Source organism: Rhinolophus hipposideros, assembly GCF_964194185.1.
Source record: "Rhinolophus hipposideros genome assembly, chromosome: 6".
NCBI lineage: Eukaryota > Metazoa > Chordata > Mammalia > Chiroptera > Rhinolophidae > Rhinolophus > Rhinolophus hipposideros.
The window spans coordinates 48,763,704-48,790,063 of record NC_138052.1 but is presented as its reverse complement, the minus strand read 5'-3'; the positions used below and the strand labels follow the sequence as shown (position 1 = coordinate 48,790,063).

At 39.7% G+C, this 26,360-nt stretch overlaps 1 protein-coding gene across 1 annotated transcript in view; it reads right to left on the bottom strand.

Annotated features, from left to right (window-relative positions):
* Positions 1–26,360, bottom strand: part of ITGA6 (integrin subunit alpha 6) — a gene marked incomplete at its 5' end in the record, with an annotated part of 60,207 nt that overhangs the window by 4,392 nt on the left and 29,455 nt on the right. The window contains 20 exons of the mRNA XM_081050772.1: positions 321–450; positions 3,607–3,732; positions 9,504–9,602; positions 9,700–9,810; positions 9,910–10,008; positions 11,341–11,514; positions 12,925–13,027; positions 13,115–13,192; positions 13,342–13,421; positions 13,517–13,600; positions 13,693–13,882; positions 14,007–14,122; positions 15,570–15,713; positions 15,897–16,057; positions 20,038–20,099; positions 20,342–20,440; positions 22,476–22,594; positions 23,269–23,357; positions 23,497–23,690; positions 24,389–24,599. Coding sequence (XP_080906898.1) covers positions 343–450; positions 3,607–3,732; positions 9,504–9,602; positions 9,700–9,810; positions 9,910–10,008; positions 11,341–11,514; positions 12,925–13,027; positions 13,115–13,192; positions 13,342–13,421; positions 13,517–13,600; positions 13,693–13,882; positions 14,007–14,122; positions 15,570–15,713; positions 15,897–16,057; positions 20,038–20,099; positions 20,342–20,440; positions 22,476–22,594; positions 23,269–23,357; positions 23,497–23,690; positions 24,389–24,599 — 2,447 coding nt within the window. The 3' untranslated portion in view covers positions 321–342. The remainder of the gene's footprint in view (positions 1–320; positions 451–3,606; positions 3,733–9,503; positions 9,603–9,699; positions 9,811–9,909; positions 10,009–11,340; positions 11,515–12,924; positions 13,028–13,114; positions 13,193–13,341; positions 13,422–13,516; positions 13,601–13,692; positions 13,883–14,006; positions 14,123–15,569; positions 15,714–15,896; positions 16,058–20,037; positions 20,100–20,341; positions 20,441–22,475; positions 22,595–23,268; positions 23,358–23,496; positions 23,691–24,388; positions 24,600–26,360) is intronic.

The following is a 26,360-nucleotide window of genomic DNA, read 5'->3' as shown; positions in this document are numbered from 1 at the left end:
AATATGTGGCAAACTGGGCTACAGTGGAGGTGAAAGCCTCCTTTTGTGTGTACACAGATTGCAGTTTTCTTCATTGCTGTGGACTTATGTTTAACAACACAAAATAACTCACCTGCAACGGAAGATTCTTTGTGCATTAAAAAAAACAACTGTGAGCTTTCAAGTGAAATAAATAAAATAAATCCAAGCAAGGCAAGCCAGTGTGGACATTTGGAAACATCTGTTAATGGGACACATACAGCAAGCGGTTGCTCTTAAAGTTAGCCACCACAACCATAGCAGGTCCCACAGCTAGCAATTAAAAAACATTGATCAATTACCAATTACAGAAGTAGATCAATACTATGCATCAGAAGTAAGCCTCTCTTTATCAGATGGCTGAGCATGGATCTCAGCCTTGTGATATGTGGCATCATAATGATCTTTCTTATTTCTCTTGAAGAAACCACACTACAAGGAAGCAAGGTATTTAGTCAGTTTTACAGTTTGGTGTATAAGAGCTAAACAAAACAAAAAAAAGTCTTAGATTTTAACCTGTTTTCTATTCATAGCTTGTTTACCAAGAGACCACTATAGATCAACCGAAAGTGAATAGCCACGGCACTACATTACATTGGGACAGCAATCAACCCAACTCTATTACCATGGGTCTCTCTCGGGTCAAATATTTCTCCGGGTGACATTGGTTAGCTAATCGATCTTTCTATTTGTAACAGAAATCCTGAGGACAAAATCATCCTAAAATATATACACATCTGATTATAGATGCAGGTGGTTTCTCCTTGCAGGAGAATATGGACTCGAAAACAGGCATAAGATTGACTTCTGCAGTTTATTGAGGCAAAGGTTAAAGAATAAATTCTCTAAAATTTAGCACAAATCCAAATAAAATACAGATACTGTATTTTTCTGCCTTTCACAGTAAATTTTATGGAATAAATGCCATCTATTTGAGGCCTTTGGATTTGTGGGGTGAATCACAATATAAATTCGAATATGCCATCATGAAAGAATGATTGCAGTCATTGTCCCAAATTCTGAACCAGCAGGTAACCCTGAAGGGGTAGGAACCTACGCTCCTCAGCTTAAGTCTCTCCAAGTGAGTATCAAAGTATAATTCTACTTTCGACTATACTTTCCTTCATTCCGCGATGGAGAACTTTTACTCTTTACTTTTATCTAGTTCCTAAGGCCATGAAACTGCCCTTTGAAATACAACTTGGTCAAATCTGTGCCCTCCTGAAAAATTCTGCGTCCTACTCTGGCAACTCATCAAAGTGAAAACTCTAGATCTGCTTTGTACAATATGGTAGCCACTAACTACATGTGGCCATTCAAATTTAAATTAAGTTAAATTAAATGACATTTACAAGTCAATACCTCATTTGCCCTGGCCATATTCCAGTTGCTCAATAGCCACATATGACTAGTGGCCACCATATGGGACAGCACAACTTCAGAGCATTTCCATTAATCCATAAACTTTTATTGGGAAGCGTTGACCTAGACAATTTATCTTGATACCTATTTGTGACTCTCCATTTAATACACAGTGAACACCCCCACCCAACTTTCATTAACGTGTGCTAGTAAATAGGGTGGGAAAAGGAATAAACTGAGAGCACTGGTGCTGCCTCCAACTTGGCAACATTCTGAAAATCCATGGCATAAGCATCTTGGCAAAACAAAGGTAAATGGACCAGCCTGGAGGACTTTACTCTTTCACTTCCCAACAAAATCCTATGCAGAATCCCAATATTTAAAGCAAATAAAATCAGAACAGTCTGGTTGAAGTGGAGATGTCAGCCCTAGCCCCACCTGCTTACTCCTGGCACCTACGTGGATGTGCAAAACCCACTTAAAGGCCACTGAACTAGAGTCCTTTCTGGACCCAAAATTCTATGATTTTAACACATAACAAATAGTTCAGTTTCAGAAAGAATAGTATCTATCTGTAAAATAATAAAAATGATTTTCATGTGGGGGTTGTAGATGTTGTTTGATTACTTTAGAGTTCACTTGTGAGTTGGGATACTTCAGAATTAAGGAAAAAAAGAGCCAATGCAATCATCTAGTCCAACCTACTTATTAAACAGCTAAGGCAAACCAGTACCCCAGGGAGGTGAAATGATTTGCCCAAGATTATACAGCTTGGATTTCTTATACAGCTTGGTTGGAATTCTCAACCCACTGTTACGTCTCAACCTCATTCAAGACTGCCAATAAGACCTGTTCCAAAACATATTAGCCTTGTGTCCTTTTCCAGAGAGCACAAGAAGGCCATCCTCAAATATAAAACCTCAAATTCAGTTTTCGATATCAAAACAATCTTCAGGGCTTCTCCTATATTGGTTGGCTGTGCTTTACCAGGGAAACCTATTGCCTGAAATAAACATCAGAGGTAGGACTGGCTAATGCCCTCTGCAAGGAAGAATCTTGGCATGAACAGATACCAAGCTTCAATCACACATTTGGACACCAGAAAATTATCTCAGATTGGCAAAAGGAAGTTACTTGGAAAAACAAATCAAACAGGAGATGCCCAATATTTGAACATGAAACTATCCGGAACCCTTGTCATTCTACTTTTGGATCCAAGGAAAGGATGAGAATTAGTCTGATCTTAGAGATTGCTGGCTGAGGTTCATAATTCTTTATGCAAAACTCACTGGACCAAATATGTTTGGAAATCCAGAGTTTTGGGTATTTTAGACAAGTAATATGCATACTTAATGCCACTGGAACCAAAACATATTTCTGCAGTGAAATTAATGCACAAAGGATAAAGACTATACATAGCCTCTCTTCACATCACGTCAAGTTTTGCTGCCAAATAAGTCATTACAAACTTTCAGTTTTCAGAGATTTTTGGAATTTGTAATTGTTGGTAAGGGACTGTGGACGTCCATTACTGAGAACAAATCCAAAATCTATAGGTTATAATCTTTTGCAAAAGAAGTATGCATCCATCCCACACATACTTTTTTGTAAACGATTTATTGGTAGAAGTAGGGGGAAGACACTACATTTTATTTGCAGGACCAGTTCTAATGAGGAACACATTGAACCCAAATCTTTCTCATGTTTGATATAGGCTATGATGACCCCCTTGAGATGCAGTTGTTCATTGATTTCATAATTTTATATTCTTAATCTAGCTGCAATGATATAAAGCCCAATAGCTGCCATGAACATTTATCTGCTTACTACAGAAGTTGAAATTAACAGGGATACAGATTCAGATTAATGTACTCAACACTTTGGCATAGGTTCAGAAGATTCTAAAACTAGTACAAATTTTGAAATTGTTATTTGCCAAACATGCTAAATTATATGTGAAAAACACCAACATTTATACATTTAAGAAACTTCTTCTAATGTATAAATAATATACTTTTAAACACAAAGTATTAGGTAGACATACAGGTGTTTATTATAAAATTCCCAAGTTTGCTGTACATTGGGAAAGTTTCATAATAAAATGTTGGGGAAAAGGAATAAATGAAAAACAGAAATGTACATATGCTATCAGGGTTAAATTTACTTTTTTTAAAAACGTGAAGTAAAGTTTAAAATCACGAAACTCACATTCCAGCTATCACTTACCTTCCATAGTAAAAGAACTAACAGAGCAAGCATCAAAATTCCAGCAAGAATAGCCACGAGGATGATCCACCAGGGGACCCCTGAATGCTGCGCTACCGTTTTTGAGGGAAACACGGTCACACGAACCTACGGAGACACACAAGAGAGCACGATGATTGTAAAATGGGGTGACTGATAATACCAGGAGCTTCCAGTTCTCATTCTGTTTCCGGACACGTTTTGGACAATGCAGCCTATGGATGGATAAGATGCCTTTTTCATACAAGATCCTCTCCCTTCAGAATGGAATATTGCTTCAAACGGCATTCCTTAGAGATCTTTTCCCAGAACCTGGAAAATGCTGGGGTACGTTTTGACATAGTGGTTATTTTTTCGCTAACTTATCTTTTAAGAATTTTTGTTATGGGAAGGAGAGAAAAATGTATCATGAGCCATCATTTCTCGTCAAGTTTCAACAGTTACCAGTACGTGGCCAATCTTGTTTCATCTATGTAATCTGGTATCTTTTTGAGAACGATCATACTTTCTTAAAAAATTATTTTTAGCAATAGAAATAAATGTGCCAATTTATGCACAATTAGCCTATCTTCCGCACTTAGATTTTAATGATGCTGTGAAGTATGAAAACAGGGCTGGAGCTGCATGACTGACACCATTTTAATTTTTCCTTAGGATATCACACTATGGACCCTAATGAACAATAAAAATCTCCTAAAATAGCTTGATGCCACCTTCTACAACAATGAGTATGGACAATCTAGACTCTGAATTCATTCAGAGGCAGCTTAGAGAGCTTTAAGCTGCAGCTGATGAGAAGCTTAATCTCTAAACATTTGATAGTTGGCAAATGCCAATTAAACAGAGTTCATTCAGAAATCTAAAAAGTTGCTTACGGAAATTCACAACAACCTGGTTAATGTTGTTTCAGAGCTCAAGTGGATTTTGTGATGCCAGGAGACTATTTTTCAAAGCACATAAAAGACCTAGTGACCGCTATGAATATGATTTTATAAATTATACTAATGAGAAACCTACCAGTTTGAAGTTTCTGATATTTCTGAGTTAAGAGAATATAAAGAGTAAACAAAACTTAGAAGGACCATTTAACTTCTGAGAAGTATTTTAGTCAAGTATTCTATATTAATATTGAACACTGGATGCTGCCTAAAAATGCTTCTAGGCCTACATTGTACTTCAATACTTCTGTAATTCTTTAAAAAAAAAAAATCTCTTCATTAAAGTACTTTCCTTTCTACTTTTACTAGAAAACAGCTTTCAACCCTATTTAACCCATATAAAATACTTAAAAGCAGGATTTTTGTTTTTCTTTAAACATGTAGTAAGGAGGAATTCACATTTCGAGTTTTCAGCGACCTGACTGACTATAACAGGCAGGCATAAACACCTTTATCAGCTACCAGGTTTCCTGTTTTGATCTGAGGTTTGGCCCTTGCTCCTAGCCCCTGGGGGGTGGGGGAAGCCTCAGAGTTCACTTCCCCTCACCTCCCTTCCCCCCCTACAGATGTCCCAGCTGTAAGGTAAAAACAACTCTTTCTTGAGATTACTGGTTCTAGCACAGGGTTATCCATAAAATAGGGGGGAAAAAATGGTGAGAGACCAGAGAAGAAATAATATAGTTGATGTGACTGGTAAATTGACCACTATACACCAAAACAAAAAGATAATTTCAATTAGCCTACGCCGAATCTCATTTAACTTTGCTTCCCTAGTATCCAGTACAGGGAAGGTACCTAGTGTGTCCTTGTGGGCAAGGTGACAACTTGACAACATTCTCATTTGTAAGAATAAATTCTGATAATCCTGGACATGGAGAGTAGAGACTAGTCCGTGGCAAGGGGAATCAGCCTTATAATCACACAGTGTACTAAAGAAAGCCTTTTAAATGGCTAATAATAGGGGGAAATCACTCCCATAAAAGGCTGCCATCCAACAGCACACGGGATGAACTAGGAAATCTGTGACTTTGCAGTCAGGGGCGGCGGGGTCGGGCGGGAGGAATCCAGCTGCGCGCTCTAAGCCCCAGGTATGGCTACTATTCAAACCAGAAATTGGAGCCTTGTAGAAACTGCAAAACAAATCACTGGACAAAGACTGAGGACTAAAGTCAGCGACTGGCTAACCATTTAAAGGGCAGATGTGCCCTGCAAACCCCGTCTGTGTGATGGGCCATACTTCTGCAGACTGGTGAGCGGCCAGTCAACGAGACTTTATTGTTTGTTTACTTCAATTGTCAACTGAAGGTGTTTTTGTTTTGTTTTGCAGCACAGTCATTCTGCAGCTGGGATGAGGAGTCAGGGAAGACCAGCAGAAGCTGCAATTCTCAGAGCTCTGGGAAGCCTTGTCTCATCTTGTCACAGTAACTGTTACTGATGAACAATGACAGGTTAAGGTGAGTAGAAATTACTTCAAACTCCAGAAACAATATTCTATTTTGGTTTCATTAACATGTAGGCATTTCCATAGGGATGATCCAGGCACGTGAACATTCTTCATCATGTGCCTGGAGGGCTTCAGCGCTGCTGATGCCCGGTGAGCAGTGCTTAGATCCCATCAGCTTGCCCAGCCAGAGTTGCTTCCCTAAATCTCTGTGTAACGTAATACCCTCACTCTCACTGAATATTAGAACTAGAAATCACTCAACGAAGGGATTTCCGTGTCTTTTATAAAAGTCTATTAAACACACCATCCCTCTAGTGAGTGTTCCTCGTATCAGAAATCCAGCTTACAATAGGATCCCTATCTCAAGTTCTCTGAATTTAGACCAAAACAAAACAAAACAAAGCTCATTCCCCTGAAGTATGATGCGCCTTCATTTACCTTATCATATTTCCTTTTATCTTTGGCAGCCAGGAGCATAGATAGTCTCTTCCTACTTCCTTAGGAATGAATTGGGGTACATAAGTACAACCAATAAACAACCCCCTCCTTCCCTGGCTTAATTCAACAATTCTCGCCTGGTTCACCTTCTCCTAGACCATGAAATTCTTAACAGATGACCCTGTATCTTATTCAACTTTGCTTCTCTAACATCTGTGCAGGGAAGGCACATGGTCTGTCTTTAATAAGCGCTTAATAACTGGATGGATTCAATTTAACTGATGCTAAAATATAACCACCTCATCTTTATAACCAGCTCTCTCTGTGTTATAACAATGTCTTAAAAGTGTCTTATTGAGAAGTGAACACAAAACTTTTGAAATTAGTTTGGTTGTAAGGAAACAAAAAGGGTTTTTCTTTTTCTTTCTTTTTTTAAAAGGCAGGATTAGGGTCAAAGCAATGGGAAGAAGTTTCAATATTAAGACCAAAAGACAAATCTGCATTAGTCAACCTCCTTTACTTCTATCTCCAAAGAAAAACGATCTTCAGACTGAAGATGAACCAAGATAAAGATGGAATTTAAATCCGTAATAAGGGAAGGAATAAAAAAGGAAGGCCTGACACTTGAACTAAGCTAAAATCTTTAGGTCCCCACCCTCCCCCCCCAAAAACTGCTTAAAATACTAAAGAAATGTGTATATACGATACCTGAGCTTTGTACCTCAGAAATCACTGTTACTAGAAGAGGTATCAGAAGACTAGATATAAGACAGTATCTCAGTTTTCAAAAGAAAGGGGTTTTACATGAGACGAGTAATCCATTCACAAATCTACCAATTCTTAAATAAAATAGGATCAGAGCAAAGACTCCACCCAATTCCCATTAGCAGGCATGAGTTCCCCAAACCCTAATAATATAAACTGCTCAAAAGACCCTCATTTTCATTTGTGACACAGCCACTAGACTGACACCACGGCCCTCAGTTCCATCATCTAGAAAACAACAGTCCTGGATGACGAGTTGTGGGCCTGGGGTCTCGTCTCATCTCCCCATGCTGGTCCTGTGACGCTGACAGAGGGACAACCTTCCTTAGATTCAGTTTTCTCGTGTGAATTTGAGACGTGGGGACTTTTAATGGGGAGCAAGTGTCACAGTCAAAGAACAGCAGCCCTGAGGTCAGGTAATTATAGGTTTCAATCCAGAAGCCCAAATTACATCCCTTCTCTACACCTACTTCTTCTTCTTTTTTTGTTTTTTTTTGTAAAATGGGTACAAAGTCTGAATTCTTCTGAGGTTTACATGATAGCCCATAGGTAAAGCATCTAGTAAATTGTAGACAGTTTATTAATGCTTTATTAATGTTAGTCCTTCCCCTCTCAAATGTTTTTTCTCTTTCCAGCTCTAAAAATTCAGTGATTCTCAGGGTTGCTGATTTAAAGTTACAGAAAGCTACTGCAGCCCCCTTCAGTCGGAGAGGCAGAGAAAGGATTCCCTGGGAGGGTGTGGTTTAGCAGACAGACTCTTATGAAGCCTTATTGATACGACGTTGAAAGGCGGGCAGGAGTAACATGCGAGGATAATATAAGGCCACATACAGGTGACCGTACGTCCTAGTGAGCCTGAGACAGTCCCACTTTACACCACTGGTCTCAGCACCCTGTGCCATGTAGCATCTGCCCCAGACAAATATTTTCTGGTTTGGATGATAAATTGTATGTGTCAGAAACCAAAGTGATCAGAAAGCTCCCTGGATTTTCAGCTGCCTCAAGGACTGAAGTTATTTCCGTAAGCAGATCAGTACATCAACTTAAGAAGAGTAATTCACCATGCTCCTTTCTCCATTCAGTCTCTTTTGCAAAATATTCCCATCTGTGACATGATACACGCCCCTGTGGGTTCCAGACCCCCCATAGGGTACCCCTTACTAGTGGCACACCACAAGCTGCTGCTCCTTGTCCTGTTCAATTTTCCTTAATTGCCTGGATGAAGACACAGCAGCCATACTTCTCAGCTTGGAAAAAGATAAAGCTTGCAGGGATAGAAAGTTAAGAGAGAGCAAATGATCAAGCCTCAAAATTACTTTGTAAACTGAAACAACGGACCAAAAGCAAATCACATAAAATGCAAAGATACATTTAAAGGCATGCCTTTAAGTTTTGCTCAAGGATGGGATATTAAAAACAGCTTGACCACAAGTTGTAACGAAAAAACTTGAACATTTCAGCAGAACACAAATATAAAAATAGTAGCTACTAAAAATGCAAACACAATCCTCAACAAACATTGAAACACCAAATTTTAGGCTGAGATGCTTCAGGGTAAGCTGAACTTGGCAGACCACAAGTCAGCTACTCTGCCCATCCCTGACCATCAAGGATGGTCACATTGCCCAACGAGGGCTGGCCCAGGAAGGGGAGAGACCTAGAACCAGTTCAGCTGTGCTGGGCATGATGGACAACTGAGGCGCTTAGCTCTGAAGAGAAAACAGAGGCATGTCCAAGGAGCCATGACAGTTTCTTTTCAATTATTTCAAAGACTCTCTTGGCTACATGGCCAAGAAAGAACTTATTATGAACTTGGGGCATCACAGGGGCTGATTTCATAAGATTCAATTTTAGATTCCTACATACAGAGAGCTTTTCTAATAACGGCAGTGGGGCACACATGGCACGGGCTACCCCGTAATGTGGTGGTCACCATTACTGGAGGCTCTCCACCACTGGCTACAGCATTAGGGTCAGAATAAGACAAGGGTTTCTTAGAGAGGTGGGAGGTGCCCCCATTCTTTCATTGAGCCGACAAGTCTCAAATCTACCACGTGCACTGCAAAACTAGATGACCCCAGATTCACTTCTTGTTTCAATGATTTTATTAAAGCTTGGGGTGGCAGTACCCTCAGACGTGCTCTGATTTCTCTTTAATGGGGGTAAATAATGGTGCTTTGAGGGAAATGAGTGCTAGAGCAGCACGACCTCAGGCCATGGGCACAGAGGAAAAGAGTGGCACAGAGGAAAGAGTGATTTGCTCTGAACTGAATAAGGATTGGGGAACCTCTCACCTGAGTGCCTGCGTTTGGCAGCTTGATATTCTCGGTGGTTGCAGTTACATCAATAGAAGCCCGCACGAGAATGTCCAAGTAGTTCATTTTAGAATATTCCTGTTTGTAGACAAAATTAGCAAATGTATTAGGGAAGTGAGAAACGTCCTAGAAGGTGGCAAATGACTTCCGGGGGGACAGCCTCGCGGGGCCACACCTCTAGAAATGTGCTGTTCCATAACCTGGAGCGTAAAATCACAGAGGCCTTGCTATCCAGCCCCCGCAGCGGGCACCTTATGTTCACACACTTCACGTTGACACTGCAGTTCTGGGAAGAAAAGGAAGAACAGTCTTTAAAATGTAAGGGTCTGGGGAAGACCTTCCCCCATCCTCGGTCAAATGTTCATAGCTCTTGAAAAATACTTACAAGGGTCTGGTATTTTCTTTCAGCAAACAAAGAAAATTTTCTGATATCGTCTATCTGTTTTTCGGCAATTTCCCGTTTCTTTCTTGAGTTGTGAGACTCCTGAAAAGAATTATATCCAAAATAGTTTCACGTAACATACGTTTGTCCCTACTGTACCAACCTCTTACGCACACCCTTTCACATGATGCCAAATTCACATAATCGACAATATTCGGCTTTCTCCCATCATCAATGACACAGAAATAATTGAAGTGTAAAATCTGCAAGTGTTATTACCAACCTCACTTCAAGTTTGTGGATTTAAGTAATTTATTCCCACGCTGACCTAAAAACTCAGGGAGAGAAAGAGGCTTTCTTTGTTCTTCTGTCTCCCCACTCAACTGTGAGCATCCTAAAAGCAGGGATCAAATCTCATTCCTGTATCTCCAGCACCAGCTCGGTGCCTCACATATGGTAAAAAGTCAGCACATCTTGAACGAATAAGGGACACAAAAGAACAGGGAAAGAAGCAAAAAGAACTAGCATCAGATTTATTCTAAGTCAAGTACCGAAAACTAACCCGTATGAGAAGTTTTAACATTGCATTTTCCTTAAAGTAAGGATTAAGAATCATGGACCATCCTGTTTTTCAAAGTTGATGAACAGAGGATCATTCTAATAAGCCACCAACTACAAACACTGAGCCTACTCTGCCACCTTATGATTTCAAACAGAAAAAAAGAGATATTCAACAACAAAGCAAGTCTTCATCAACCTGGAGTACATATGATAACCCAGTTATATAAGCAGCAGAGAGAAGGGTTGAGAGTGAAGGCTTTGAAAACAGGCTGAGCATGGATGTAGAAGCTGCCTCTTAACGGTTGAGTGACTTTGAGAAAGTTAATCCCTCTGAATTTCAATTTCCTCCTCACCTATGAAATGGGGAAGCAAAATACCTCATAGGACTATCAAGAGAATGAAATGAGCAAATGCAAACAAAATGCTTAGCATAGTACCTGAGACACAATGAGTACTCAATAAATATTTACTGTTTTAAAAAACAAGAACGGAAGGCTTTCAAGATCACTTGCCAACATGCCAGTATGTTTTGTAATGAGTTTGGCTCTACTGGGCGTTAACACTGGCTGGTCCACCCCCAAGAGCATGTATGTCCCCGCTCTTATATATCACACGGGGTCATAAAACTTCGAAATGTCATTTGCTTCAACAAGCAATGAATGACCCTGACTTCGGTGTCATAATGGTCTCTAATCAACAGAAATCCTAAGCCTGACTTTGTTCCTCAGCTACAGAAAAGAAATTATGACACAAAGAAAAAGTCAAAAAAAGTGCCAGCATGTTAGTTCCCCAAGGAAAGTAATGGGTTTCTCCTCAAAAACCAGCTCCTCTTATTTGTATCTATGGAGACTTGAGATAAATCTACCAACATACCTTTAGGCCCAGAAAGTTTATTTCTTTTTGTGGCTCACAGTCTATCTTTTCCAGTCCTTTAGTTTCTACTTTCACCAAATAAAGCAACCATTTGCCGTTGCTAATTTCTTTTGGCCACTGGATATTCAAGGTCGCCGTGCCGAGATTTTTAAGAGGTTTGCCCAAGTTAATTACCTGTTAGAAAATAATACATATTATCCCAGTGTAATTCTCTTAATGTAAAAGTAGCAGCTCCGATTACCAAAAGAAAAATAAAGCCAAAATATCTGGCATAATCCTACAATACAAGCACAGACTCCAAAACTGGATTATCGATGGGTGCTCAAAATAGAAATCTGTGCTTAAAGATTCTTGTCAATAAACACAGAAAGATAAAAAAAGGTCAAAAAGAAATGCTGCCTCACTCAATCCAGGAACTACTGCTGTGCAACAGAATCTGCAGTGCACATTCACTCTGTTCTCAACATGCTCAGAGAAGAGTCATACACGTGTTTGTGAATCACTCTGTAACCAGCCTGCTCGGCAGATGACAAAGGCCGTGCCTTGGCAATGCACCAACCACCTGCTTCAGGGAAACCCCATCTACTGCAAAAGTGAAGCTGCCTCTGTCCTCTGCTACCCTCAGAGAGCTTGGGATGACACCTGAGAGACCTGAGTAAAACCATGATGGCAGCCATCAATCTTTAAGGCCAAGCTGGGAATGAGCAACTTCCTGCAGCAGAAGCCAAGAGGATATGAGCCCTCTTTGTTTGTGTGGACTGCTCCAGAACCCACAGACTTCTTTCTCAGCCACACTGGCACAGGTGTCATAACCACCACCACTACCTGTCCCAGCTGTGTCTGTCATGCTGAGACACACAGAGGAGAATTCAGCTTCTTCCTCCTGCTGGAGTCAGGGGTAGGCCAATTCTTGCCATTTCAGGTGGTCACCTCAACAAGGGTTGCTATGCTTCCAGGAACATGATCTGAGCCACCCCGAGCCAAACCCACATCGGAGTTATGAGCCAACTCTGTTCCACGTGCTATGTTCATTCGACTGGACTTAGAATCACTGTGACTGCCTACTTTCAAACGGTTCAGAGCAATCATTAGTCGTCCTTGCTGGCATGTGCCAAATCCACATTCACCATCACAAAACTGGGGCTGGGAAAGATGAGTGAACATTAACTACTGCAATAAGAGAGATGGCCTTATAATGGAGGAAGAAATAAATTAGCATGTTCTAAAGCCAAACATAAATTACTTCGAGATTTTTCTGTTTTATAGACAGACTCGGGGGTGGAGGTAGGGAGGAATCAAGGATTCCTTTGTCTCTATACCACATAAAACTCTCTTAATAGGAAAAAGACCAAACTGAACTGGATACTGAACGAAGTCCTATGTTGAATGATAGCTATTGTTCTCTACTCTGAAGGACAAAACATTTATGATAGCCAGGAGGTTAATTAAAAACTGGCAAACTCACTTTTAACTGAGCATTTATCAGTCATATTTATTATTTATGAAAATTACACATTCAAGACCATATTTAGTATATGCTAGCTTCCAGTATCTATAATAAAAGGACCCACTGCTGCAACTTACCCTGAACTCATACTCGACTAAACTTCCCACTTCATCTTCAGATTTCATAGCTTGCTCACCAACAACTGTACCTCCAAAGTACACCTGGGAAGGTTTAGCAACTCTGTTAAATTAAAAAACACTAGTTTGAGTGAGGATTGTAAATGGTTCTTTCAAACACTGATTTGTTATGCTAAACACAAACACTTACCCAGAGACCGATAAAAGCAGTTCAATAACCACTTTTGCTGTAGCTGTAATTGAAGCCAAATTATCCTGATTGCTTGTTCTGAAAATGAAAAGGAAACAATAGGGTTTTATTTTAATAGTTTTCTCGGTACAATTACATTTCCTTTATAAGTTAGATCAGGGTCCATTCATTGACTGGCTGTGTTTTCATGAAATAATTCTGAATGGAAAGGTTGAAGTAACTCTTACGTTTCCAACTTCAGATTAATATCCAGATCTGTGGTGTCAAAGGTGACCTCAGTCGTACTTAAAATCAAATAAAAAGTAACCTAAAAAATAAAAATAGCTTTTAACACAGGCCAAGCATATCGACATGGTAATGTATTTAAAACAGTAAAATATAGTATGTGAAGGGATCACCTACACTGGAATTTCTTTTGAAAGGATTTCCGAGCTCACAGTCTGCTTGTGAGCCATTTTGGTTGGCAACACAACTCAACTGTTTCTCCTGTAACAGAAAAACACACTAGATCAGATTCTGTTTACTTGCCACAGTGGTGGCTGCCTGTTCCCTCTCAGCTGGTCTCTAAATATACTTACAGGGAAAGCCCTCAGTTCTCTGTATGCAGAGTAAGTCAAAGTGTCCGGAAAAGTTGCAATGAGTTTAGCTTCATGAGCGTCATCTCCATCTTTTGTGGGATTGCTTGGATTAGAAGGGCTGTTGGTCACTGTTATTTCTAAAGCAATGTCCTTCTGATCTTTTAGAACTAGTTCTGGAACACCTTTTTGACTATTGAAAAAAAAAAGGGGGGGGGAATGACAAAGTCCTCACTACATTTTCAGTAAACCCTTTCTTAACAAAACCCACTGCAAAGCCAGAGTCATTTTTGCTAGTACTACAGAGCGATTCTTACATTGGTAAATAAGAAAATTTGTCTTGATTTCCTTCTCGGGTACAAAATTTATAGTCTAGTTTAAGGTTGCTGTTACACACATTGTCGTCTCCACATCCCTCTTTTAAGAAGTGCACCTGTAGGAAAACAAAACCATGGTAATTTTTGCCATTTAGGACTCAGAAAGGCAGCTAAATAGGTGACTGGCTGTTTCCATACAGTTCATTTCCCTGTGTGACAGTTACCACAGCAGAAGTCAAGCTTCCATCAGACTTTGGAATGCATCGAATGCCCACTCCCTAACAAAGCTGTGTTTTAAGAACACTCTGAGCAGGGCAATGAGGGAGTGTGCCGTAGTGAAGGCTGGGTGGGGGCCCTGCAGCCACACAGGTCTGTGTTCTGAACCTGGCTCTGCCACTCAGCTGTGTGGCTCAGGAGAGTCACTTAACCTTTCAGAGTCTAAGTTTCGTCACAGTAATAGTAGTACGGGGGCACCACCACCCTACTTCATAGGGCTACTGCAATGATGACGATGATGCTACCTAACACATGATTAAGTATTCTAACTCATTTAATCCTCACAACAAACCTGTGAGGAAGGTACTATTATGAGCCCCGTTTAAAGTCAGGACAGCAAATGGCACAGAGTATCCAGCACAGTGCTAATGGATGCTTGATAATCACACTCATAAATAATTAGCAAAACTTGTCTGTTTGCCTGTTACATTTAACAGGACTATGGAGCTGGGAGTATACACAAGAAATATTCATATTATTGATACTCAATAATATCAAACGTATATAAAAAATATCAGGCACTATATTTGGTGACAATAACGATTGACAATGTGTAGATTTAGGTATCAGCTCCTAAGCCTAATGCAGCAGGTACTCACTTCTGAAAATCTTTGTCTTGGGCTAGTGGAATCAGGAGTCTCAGAGTGGACACTCCAGCACCAAATGGATTTTTGCAGCAAGTACATAACGCCAAATCGAGATGTCACAGCAACCCAATCTAACCTTGTGTCTGAACCATCCTAAACCCTAGCAAACACACCCCACTTTATAGGTACACAGAAAGCCATATAGTATATATTTTTCTTCCCAAGATTACCTCAGTGACATTTGGCACCAAATGACTATGACATTGCTAATACTTTCTTGCCTTGCTTGAATTTTGATATTCCTTGATTTTAATGTTCAGACTAAAAACAGTTTGTTTTCTACATCTTAACATTCTCAATGGCAAAATACAAAATACAATGTACTTTTCATTCTACATATAGCTACAGGATAAAGCTGATGTAAGAATAAAAAGTTCTGCCAATCACTGTCTCAATAAGTTGCTGTGGCCAAAAATTATTAAGAAAAATACTCTGGCTCCAAATTGTATTCAGTGTTTCCATATTCATTGCTAATTTGGGAAACAATCCTCTTCAAACAAACTGCTTATGTTAAAAAACTTATTTAATACAAGGGAATGACCTTTTAAGCAAATCACTAGTTCTATAGCCTTCAAAGACACTTGATTTTGCGTGATAAGATAGCCAAAACTCCGACAAAACAAAAGTCAGAAAGACTTACATCCGTATGAACTGTCTTGGGTTCGTTTGAATTCAGAATTGGAAGAACTTCTGGAAGTGAATTCACTCGCCTCCGAGTGGTTGGCTCTTGGATCTCTACTGAAGCAGTTATGGGAATGGGACGCAGTTTATCTCTGATATTTTCCTGAAAAGTATGCCGAGATCTAGGTAAACATGGTATAAATGCTATTGGGGAACTCCAAAACAATGCTTTATTTTGTACCAAATAATGAGTCGCTAGTATAAATTTCAAAAATCTATATATGCCACCATGACACTCAACTTCTGTCCCCTTGAAAAAACCAGCTTGACTGTCTGCAGGCCTCACCTGTAACCAGAGGGTTTCCTCCATGCACACCTTCTGCTTCTGCCTATTCAGAGTTAGCTCTCTAGTAAACTTGGGCTCCGAACCTTGGTTTCGAAACTGAACTCTTGATGACAGCCCAGATTTTCTTCTTTCTTTTTCAGCCTCCAGTGTACCCACAATGACTAGATAAAAACGGACAGAAATTGTATGAACTTCAAGTACATTCAAGTATAGCACAATTCAGCTATAAGTATGCTGAGCTCCTGTTAAAAATATTTTAATTTCTTGTAGAAAAACACCTTTCTCCACTGCCATTGTTTCTCTTCATATTTCCTGGTGATGTACATTTTGGTTGACTTACAGTGTTGCTGTTCTTTCCTGCCCATTGCTGTTAAACAATGTGTTAAAGTTAAATTTTTATGGGGCCACCAGGGGGAGCTCGAGAATAAGTCAAAACCTCTGAGCAGTGTCTTCGAAACAGTTTCTGGCTGAATTTCAGGAACTCAGAGTATTAAAGATAATAGGAAAAGACCCAACACTCCCTAAGGGCCTAAACTCTCTCTCCCTTCCCTCAATGGGCCCATTCTTAAATGACCTAGTGCTTTAATATTCAAAAATGTAAAACGGATTAAGAAGTACAAATTGCCAGTTATAAAGACAGTCAAGGGGATATAAAGTAGGCAAAGGGAATATAGTCAATAATATTGTAGTAACTATGTAATGGTGTCAGATGGGTACTAGACTATTGGGGTGATCACTTTATAAGGTACATAAATGTCTAGTTACTATGTTGTACACCTGAAAATAATATAATATGTCAACTGTGACTGGAAAATAAATTTTTTAAAATAAATAAAAACTAAAAGGAAAAAAAAAATTTTTTCAGTCCTTAGACCAGCAGCGGCAGAAGCATCTCCTGAGATCTGCTCAGGCCCCAGCCAGACCTACAGAACCAGAATCTGCATTTTCACAGGATCACTAGGTGGTTCTTAGACACATGAAAGAGGAACAAACACTGATAAAGGACAGTTTCTTAAAAGAGGAATACATATTAGAGATGGATAAGTCTTTTGATAATAGGATGAGATTTTCCACTTTAAAAAAAGTTAAAAGGTAAAACACATTCCTGTTAGTGGCTAGAGGGTCCATTTGTCAACTAAAATAGCTCCCACAAGCAAAGTTTCCAACCTCCAAAGCTCTAGAAGGCACACCCCACTCCTGATTACCTAGAGCAGGGGTGTCCAAACTGCGGCCCGAGATCCATTTTTTATTGGCCCGCAGCAAATTCCAAAAATATATTTAGTTTACTTAAATAAACCAGGTGAGGCCATACGTACTTTACCTCGAGTGAGTGGTCCGGCTGTTTGTGTATTTTACCTCATATGGCCCTTGGTGAAAACCGCTGAAAAAAGTTTGGACACCCCTGCCCTAGACTAATGGAGCTTACAGGCAAGCTAGGATCCCTGACTTCAGAATGCATTCTTTGCCTGTTCACTGGATATAGCCACTAACTACATTCCTTTATGGGCAAATACTTAAGAGACTCTGTCACAAACACAAAACATGACTGCTTTAATTTAAAGCTTGTTAGATGTCCAGGTTCCCACTTGCCTCTAGACCTCTGCATGAGTCATTGTCTCCCTCTGCCAGCTGGACCGCCTCCTTTTCCACCTTCCCTGACTGTCTGGCTAACCCTACTCCTCCTGGAGCTCTCAGCATGGACATGACCTCCTCCAGGAAGCCTTTCCTGGCCCTTCCCCGGGGATCTGACAGCTCTACACTCAGCCAACTGTGCTGTACCTGCTTGACCACCTTCCCCGGCCAAAGCCATAAACAAGGACCACATCAGTCCGTTCAGCACAACACCTGATATATATACCATTTGGAGACTAGGTGAATGGAAGCGAGAGTAACTGGCACCATACCCACATACACACCAGCGCATGCACGTCTGTGTACAACACGCACAACGTGACGTTATGCTTATGCTGAAACCTTAGCACTTCAGATGTCTCAGCCAAAATTTAGAAACACTGACAGTTTCGATCGTAATTTCTGTGTCCATCTAAAGAATCCTTAAATGTCACGGCTGCCAAATGGAATGCGGCTTCGTTTTTGGCCCTCTGTAGCCCTGACATCATCCATTTATTAGTGACCTGCTAACTTCACAATGAACCAGACGAGGGCTCACATGCTGAGTGGCCGTCACAGCAAAAGTAGGGGAGGGTACGGGTGCATTAAAACCGTTTATCTCCCAAACCCACTGTAACCTTCCCTAACCCTCCAGACAGTCCACATCATCTTAAAATCCTTGCAGTCCACCTTTGCTGACCTTTTGAGGGGAAGCCAAGTAGAATGTCATTAAGGCTCAATTATAAATATCTGTATGTATGGAACACCACATGTGAGGACTGGTGAGTTAAAACAGCCCGGTCACACAATAAGCTCACAGTCTCAGACACTGGGAACGGAGTGAAGATGTATTAACTTACGCAGCTTTGTGGAAGTTCGGTTTTACTTGATTTAGCATTTCCCAGTACTGTGGAAACACAGGCAATATTAAAAGGTTTTCTGTAAATGGCTTCGGAGAAAAAGGTTCTATTCATGATGGGTCATCAATAAACACTTGGATAATGGAGTAGTTATATAATATAAAATTAATATTGATTGGGTGGGGAGACAATCTGATGAGATTTCACTGCTATAGTCAAACGGAGTGGTTCGAGAAAATGACAAGACTAATAAAATAAAAATGTTTCCGCATTTCCTCTCTATGCCTCACCACAGAATCACTGTCTCTCCTCGGTTCTATAGTCCACTTCCAAACACAAAGGTAAACAAAGGCCTGTGACCCAAGCAGGCAAGTGCAAGGTGTTGCACTTGGGTAAAAATAACACAAATGATACTGAAAGGATGATAGATAGCGAGAAATCATTGAAGACATTTTCTCGTCATTAGAAGCCACACAAAGGATTTGCTTTCTATACTCAATAACAATGCCAGCTGCATCAAAAACGCAGAGCGAAAGGCCACGGCTCAGCCTGTGCACAGCCATAATACAGCAACACGAAGTACGCTTCATGCAAGGCCCACAGAGCCCAGGGAGGGATGACACAGCAGGATACCGCCCAGCCGCAGGGGCCGAAGGTCAGAGAGATGAAGCCAGCCGAGGAACGTTTAAAATCTGCAAAGCTGAAGGTGAAGCAGGCTTATGATACTGTGAACTGAGTGAAGGCAGACTTATTTGCCAAATTCTGGGATATTAAAAAGTTCCTTTAAATTCCCAAGCTCCCATCCTCACTCTAGAGCTGGACCAGATAGCTTACACCTGAAGAGGTATGGCTGCTGCAAAAACATACCAGAGAAGACTGGGGGATTGACGATCATTATTAGAGTATCATTAGCCCTGTCAAAATTTGGGGCAAAACTCCTGTTTGGATTATTAAGAAAGGAAGCAGAATAATACCTGCTAAATGATAACCCGCTTTCACCATGTTATCTCATTTCATCTCCACAATGTTAATATGGTAATTCCCATTAGAGGCATTTTTTTTTTAACTAACGGGAAACTAAAAACTCAAATGTTAAGGGAGTTGCTCTGTGCTAGAGAGTGCATCACCATCAAAGCTAGAACCAGGAGTAGAGCCCAAGTCTCTGAACTGTCAGGGCCAGCCTTCACGTCCCCACAGGGGCCTGCACGTGGGGACACAGCTTGGGTGTTCTGGGCCACAGAGGCCTCTTTGGAGGGGGCTGGGGAGCAAAGAGTATAAACTGGCAATTATCCTGTGCAGTACTCCGGCTCCTGCAGTCTCTCTTCTACAATCACCACCCACCACCTCACAACCACAAAACCACTTTTCCGCACTGCTTTTCCAAGACAGAAATGGAGGAAACAGTTGTGGTAGCAAATGAGTACTTTTCCAAGGCATGCCATCCTGAACCATCTGCTCTGGAAAACTCAAATGGGGACCAAATGGAGAGTTTCTCCCTCATGTACTTCACCTTCCTGATTAAAGAGAAGACAGCAGAGCTACTTAATTCCTTAAACAAGAATTGATGGACCCATTTTGGCCGTTACAGTTTTAGTTTTCCGTTGTTCTGTGCAGACCTTGCAACCTGGCAGACAGAAGATAGATAATGTTCAAAGGTACTAGGTACTTACCGATTGAAGGATTATAACCGTCGGGTTTGGCAGTATATTCAAAGCAGGCCTTAACCCTGAGGCTGTATCAAATCAAACACATATTTCTTAAAAGATGCATTATTGCAGTAGGAAAAAAACCCCACGTGTTCCCCACCTCTCAAATCGCCCAACTGCCCACCGATGAGTAAATTGTTATGTATCCACTCGACAGATTCCTCTTTCCTTTGCCCATTTCCCCACCTCCCCTGTGGCTCTGCAGGCCAAGGTCATCAGACAGCAGTGGGAACCTGAGGGGGGCTAACTGGACAAGGGCAACTCTCACCATATTCCACTAGGTGCCCCACAGGCGGTTTTCTGGTGGAGATCAATTCTGTTAGGTGTCACTGTGATGGTTTTCTGAATATTAATCACAGGCCGGGATCTGAAGACAAAGGAGTGAAAACAATGCGCAGCCTTTTACTACCCTGAATGTAAGATGAATTCATATACAGATAACATCCTCAGCTGCCTACTCTACCTTATAAACCGCAGGAAAAACAAAATGTTCCCACATGTAATTTTTCCCCATTGCTGAAGAAAATAACTGTTAACAGATATAACTGAAAACCTGATTATACAATATTTATTAAACATTTTGAAATAAAATTTATTTCAAATTATAGTGTTTTAAAGTTTTGTTAGTTTTGTAATTAAAAGACTAATATATGCAATATGTACAATTTCCAGAGTTTTCAAGCAAATATTGCGTCTCTGTCCCTACCCAAACCCCCAAGAAGCCTGTGTGTCCTTCTAGACACATATTATAGTCCAGGGGTGTCCAAACTGCGCAATCCATTTTTAATTGGACCGCAGCAAATTCCAAAAATATATTTAGTTTACTTAAATAAACCAGGTGAGGCAATACGTACTTCACCTCGAGTGAGTGGTCCGGCTGTTTGTGTATTTTACCGCATATGGCCCTTGGTGAAAAACGTTGAAAAAAGTTTGGACACCCCTGTTATAGTCTATGTGTTTCTGTTAAAAATAGCTAACATTAAATATGAAACCATTAAGTGGGAGTTGGTTTTCCTCTCATTATGAAAGGATTTTGAAATTGACTTTCATGCTACCTACAAGGAAAAAAGGAACAAGTTTTACAGGGTTCACAGTCAACTTACTCATGAGGACAGGAAAGTATGGATGTTGAAATGTAAAATACATATAGAAGCAAGGATTTAACTAACTAAAGATAGGTTATCTGGGAAAGACTTGGTTACCAGATTTTGGTGCAGGAAGTCAAGTCAGAGACTATCTAAAAATCCTACCACTGAAGACTTATTACATGCATAGTATGGAATGATATTACCTTGTTAGAAAGAGTAAGATTGACTTATCTATACTAACAAGGAGAGATAACCGAAAGAGATTAGATTTTAAGAACGAGATTAGAGAACAGCAGTTATAGTACGGTCGAGGGCTACTCAAAGCTATTAAAACATTGATTCGTAGAAGATGGGACTATCAGGGAACTTACACTTGCTACAATTCTGTATTAACATTTTCACAAGAATGTGTTTTTAAAATTAAAAAAAGATAAAAAACAATTTGTCATGGTGCATCACTGGGAAAAGCAGACTCAAACACAGCTGACGGGCACACCACGGCAGCCTTCTGGGAGGTCGTGTTGCTGAACCCGAATCAAAAGTCTAAAACACACAGTCCCTTCAACTCAGCAACTCTCTTTTAGGAATTTATCATAGGGAAATAATCCAGGACATGAGCAAAAGCAAGGATGTTTACCACAGCTTTCTGTATCATGGGAAAAAACAAACTGGGAAGGCAACATAAATGTCCGATGACAGTGTGGCAGCTGTTAATAAACTACGATCCAGCAACGCGATGTCTCTTAGACAGCTATTAACTTCATTTCAGAAAAGTACTCAACGACAGACAAGGAAAAAGCCAACTGTGCATTATAAACTCTCTTACGTGTAAGAAGTCCACTGGGCATTACAAACTGACAGAAACAGGATACAAAACAATATGTACGTTACGATCTCAATTTTTTTAGATATACATGTACAGTCACAGAAAACAAAAGACTAAAAGAACATAAACCAAAATTTTGGAGTTTAATAATGGATGGTGAAACATAGGGTATTTTTATTTCTCTATATTCTTTGTACTGTCAAACTTTCTATACGTTTTGGCTTCTATCAAAATAAAGGTTTGAAAAGATGTTTAAGAAGTAAACATTTTCACCAATTCTGACCTATCTTTTCTTCAATTCGTTCAAAATTCACAGGATTTTATAAAACAGGCTTTTATTACATTGTTACACTACTTGCAAAAATCTTCAAAATTCATACAAGCTTTTGTCTTTTGAAGTATAAGCATTACAGATGTCAATACAAAGGTCAAAATTTTAGTGTAACTTGATTACTGAACATGTTTAACTAAAGTCAGAGATAACACACCTGAAAACAGTTACTGAATCTGAGAGGGAACCAACGGCAACATCAGGGTAGGAATTTCTATCAAGGTCCATATTTCCAGCAATTGAATATCCAAAAAAACGTGAATTACCCTCGAGAACCTGAAAGGAACAAGCCATCAGAATGGACATTGGGCCACCAAAATGAGCCTCTTATCCGTGCTTTGCAAAAGACACACAATTTTGTTTTGAACTGAAGTTTAAGAGTTCACTTATAAACTATATTCGTTTTAAACTATAAATAAGTATGCATATGATCCGACGCTTGATGCATTTCAAAAAAAGTCACCTGATTTACATTATATCTCAAAGGATCAAAGAGTCAATTTTTGATGAGCTTGTTTACTACATTAAGTCAGAGTATTTCAAACCAAACCTCTCTACCTGCCCAAATGTCTCATTTTTCTCAAAAGCAATTTTTTATTTTTGGCGTCTGAATTCTCCATGCAATTACAACCATCTACTTTCGCTATTTAGTATGCTATTGAAAAATATAGATATATCACATTTCCATCTATTTATGCTGTCACAATAGAATAGTCTTTTCCTTTGGATTACTTTGATTCCTAATTTATCAAAGAAATTTTATAATTAAAACAAGCAAGTCATTTGTATCTATTTTCGAGCTATCTTCTAATAGTTGTTTTAAAACATAAAATTCGTACTATTGTAGATTTGTAAATAAAACGTGATTAGTGTGAAAATTCACACTTAAATACTCTATCACAGGCAAAAAGCTGAGACCCCTATTATAGAAATCTGTGTTATCTGATTACCTGTGTTGGTTTGGTATTTATTCCATTCGCAGATCCATGATAGATAAAAACCTTTCCCATATCATCATAGGGAGCTCCAACTGCAATATCTGTTGACAACATCACATTTGAATAAACATTACATTTTGAAAACATTTCAATACAATGTTTTAAAATAAGATGTCATAAGCACTCATCAATCAAATTATCTAGCTATAAATCATAACCATTTCACAATCTGTTATCTACCTGGGTAGCCATCTTGATTAATATCACCAATATTTTTGACTGCAATGCCAAACATAGAATCTTTGGTTCCATTAAGACGAATTGGCTTGACATTATTCCATCTCCCTTGCTGGTTAATGTAGACATACGCTGCACCTCCAACTTCTCCATCTCTATCGAAATACTGCGGTGCTCCAATAACTATATCTTGCCACCTAAAAACACAATGAGGGAAGAACTGTGAACCACTGGCTTAAAGAGAATGCTTGGGGAGAATACCAACAGCCCAGATACTAAGGACACAAAGAGCTATGATAGAAAGGGCCTCAAATCTGGAATTTATACGTCATCAATCAAAATATTTGTTAAAAACCAAGGTAGCTCGTAATAAATGCCCAAAGAAAAATACGGAGGGTAAGAACTTGAAGCCAGTTACCCAAGTTCGGTCCACAGCACAGAGAGACGCCCAGGAAAGAATCCACTCCCCTGCGCCTTCCACCCCAGACCCAAACTGGCACCACGCACCACAGACTTATGTTTTCAGTTTATCACAATCCCTACTTTCAACAGGACATTATGGATGTTCCAACATCCCCTTAAGAAACCATAGAATAGAATCATGTAGGTATCATTTTTGAGTTAAATTTTCCCCCCAAATTTTAATTCTCACGCACCCAAGATCCCAAGACATGAGTAAAAACTGAAAAACTTGTACTCCTACATCCTGGGGACAGTAATGAATGTCTGCTGCCAAAATATAAGTGATGAAGATATGATAGGATGGTAAAATTCTGGCAGCAAAAATATTCTCTAGGAATCAATTAACCTGAAAGGATGGCTCTTCTCAAGTCCTATAGAAGCCAAAGAAGCAATGATTCCTTTACAAATGTAAAATGACCGAAGACATTCTTACCCGTCTTTGTTAAGGTCCACGACTGCCACGTCATAGCCGAATGAAGAAGCCAAACCCTCCCCGTCAAATATGTGCTCGGGGAGAAGATGTGCAGACTTCATGTCTCTTTTTAGCAAAACCACAGCGCCACTGTGATTGGCTCTTGGAGCACCAGATACAAACGTGATGTCATCTTTAGAAATAATCCCTTTCCCTGAGTCCAAAGAAAAGCCTAGAAAAACAAATTATAGTTCACATCAACTCTGTTTTTCAGGAGGTATTGAACACTGGTAACTCCATTAGTATCTTTTCCTTTTTGTCCCACTCATCTCCTTCTGATCCCCCTACTGACTACCATACCTATGATATGAATAGAGTTACAGAGTTAAGTAGAGAAATGACACAAGTACAAAGTAGTAGGCGATTTCACTGCTTTCTATGGAAATATGGTAAGACTTAAAGAAAAGAACCTATGCTATTTAGCATCTGTGTAACTTGAATCATGAAGCAGTCATTCATTGTAAGAACTAGTTTAAACCCATTTTAATACAAGCACTGTTGTAAAAGGAGATCAAGCTAGATACTGAATTATCATGGAAAAGTTACATCATATACACAGATACAACCCGACATAGCATAATTGAGTGCACGTTGTAGGGTTCTGCTATACTGTAATGATTAATAACTTCCATATTCATCGGTCTCCTTGGTAATCCGGCAAGAACAAATGCCAACATCACTGATATACCGCAGACAGCATTTCATTATTTTGGACCAACTTAGTTCTCAGACACAAACATGCAAACAAAACCATGATTGATGAGATACAGTATTTGAGAACCTACATAAACAATAGAGGTGAGCAAATGGTCTTCTCTGTCAATTACATACTTGTTAGCAGGGCAGAAAATGTTAGAACCCCTAATTATAAAGCATCTGGTAGGATGTCAGGTTACAAACACAAAGATTCAGTGGGGAGCAAATATAATATTTGCTTAATTTGAATGGCCCATATCAAGACCATTCAAATTAAGCAAATATTTCTATATAAAGGCGAAGCAGATACAGGATAGAATAAGCTCACCCTTTCTATTGGGTTTTATTTATGAACAGTTTCACCAGTACTGTAGCAGTTCTCAAATTGTGAAGTGAGTTGAAAAATAGGATGAGCCACATGTTTAGAATGGGGCGATATAATTGAATCCAGCTCTGAAAACCGTCTGGCAGCAGAGCCTCCACCATGGCATGCTTTTTATGTGTGCTTGACTTGAAATGAAATAGAAAATGAAAAGATTTATGCTCTGTATGGATCAAAAAAAATTTTTTAAATGACCATGACCAAGACAATTTATTTGTCATCTCAGAGGTCACAAACCTAGGTAGCTATTCATCATCACATCAGGGGATGTGTCAGGCTGCTCCCTGGGAGGCTGTGTTTTATAAACAAACTGATCGGGGTCTGTATAGGAAACGCTGGTCAGAAACAGCAGGCCTGGACGCGTGCACGGGACGGGAGAGATTGAAGAAAAAGCAATTAAGCTTAGTAAGAGGCAGGGCAGCGACCACCATTCTGGCTGGATGATGAAGCCAGCACCGTATTCGGCAAGCCACGGTCTTTGCCAGCTACCAAAACCTCAGGCAGATCATTGGACTCGTAAAGCCCACTGATTTTTTTGACATGACAGATGCACCCACCGCATGGACAACTGAAATGTAACAATACAAACTTGATGTGTGTTTCCAGGCATCCACGTTTGAGGAAATCCATTCTAAAAATAGCAAATGTGTTTAATAGTCAAATGCTCCAATAGCAACTAAGTTTATAAAAACCATGGGCTTCTATTTAAAGACCAAAGGGCTGGTTTCTTGCCTAGAGCCATTAACATGAAATATTTCTGATCATAAACCAATCCCTAAACAACACATTTGAGGAGAGGTTGTCTGTTAAAAAATATTCAAGTAAATTATCGGTTTGTTGATAATATATTTACCT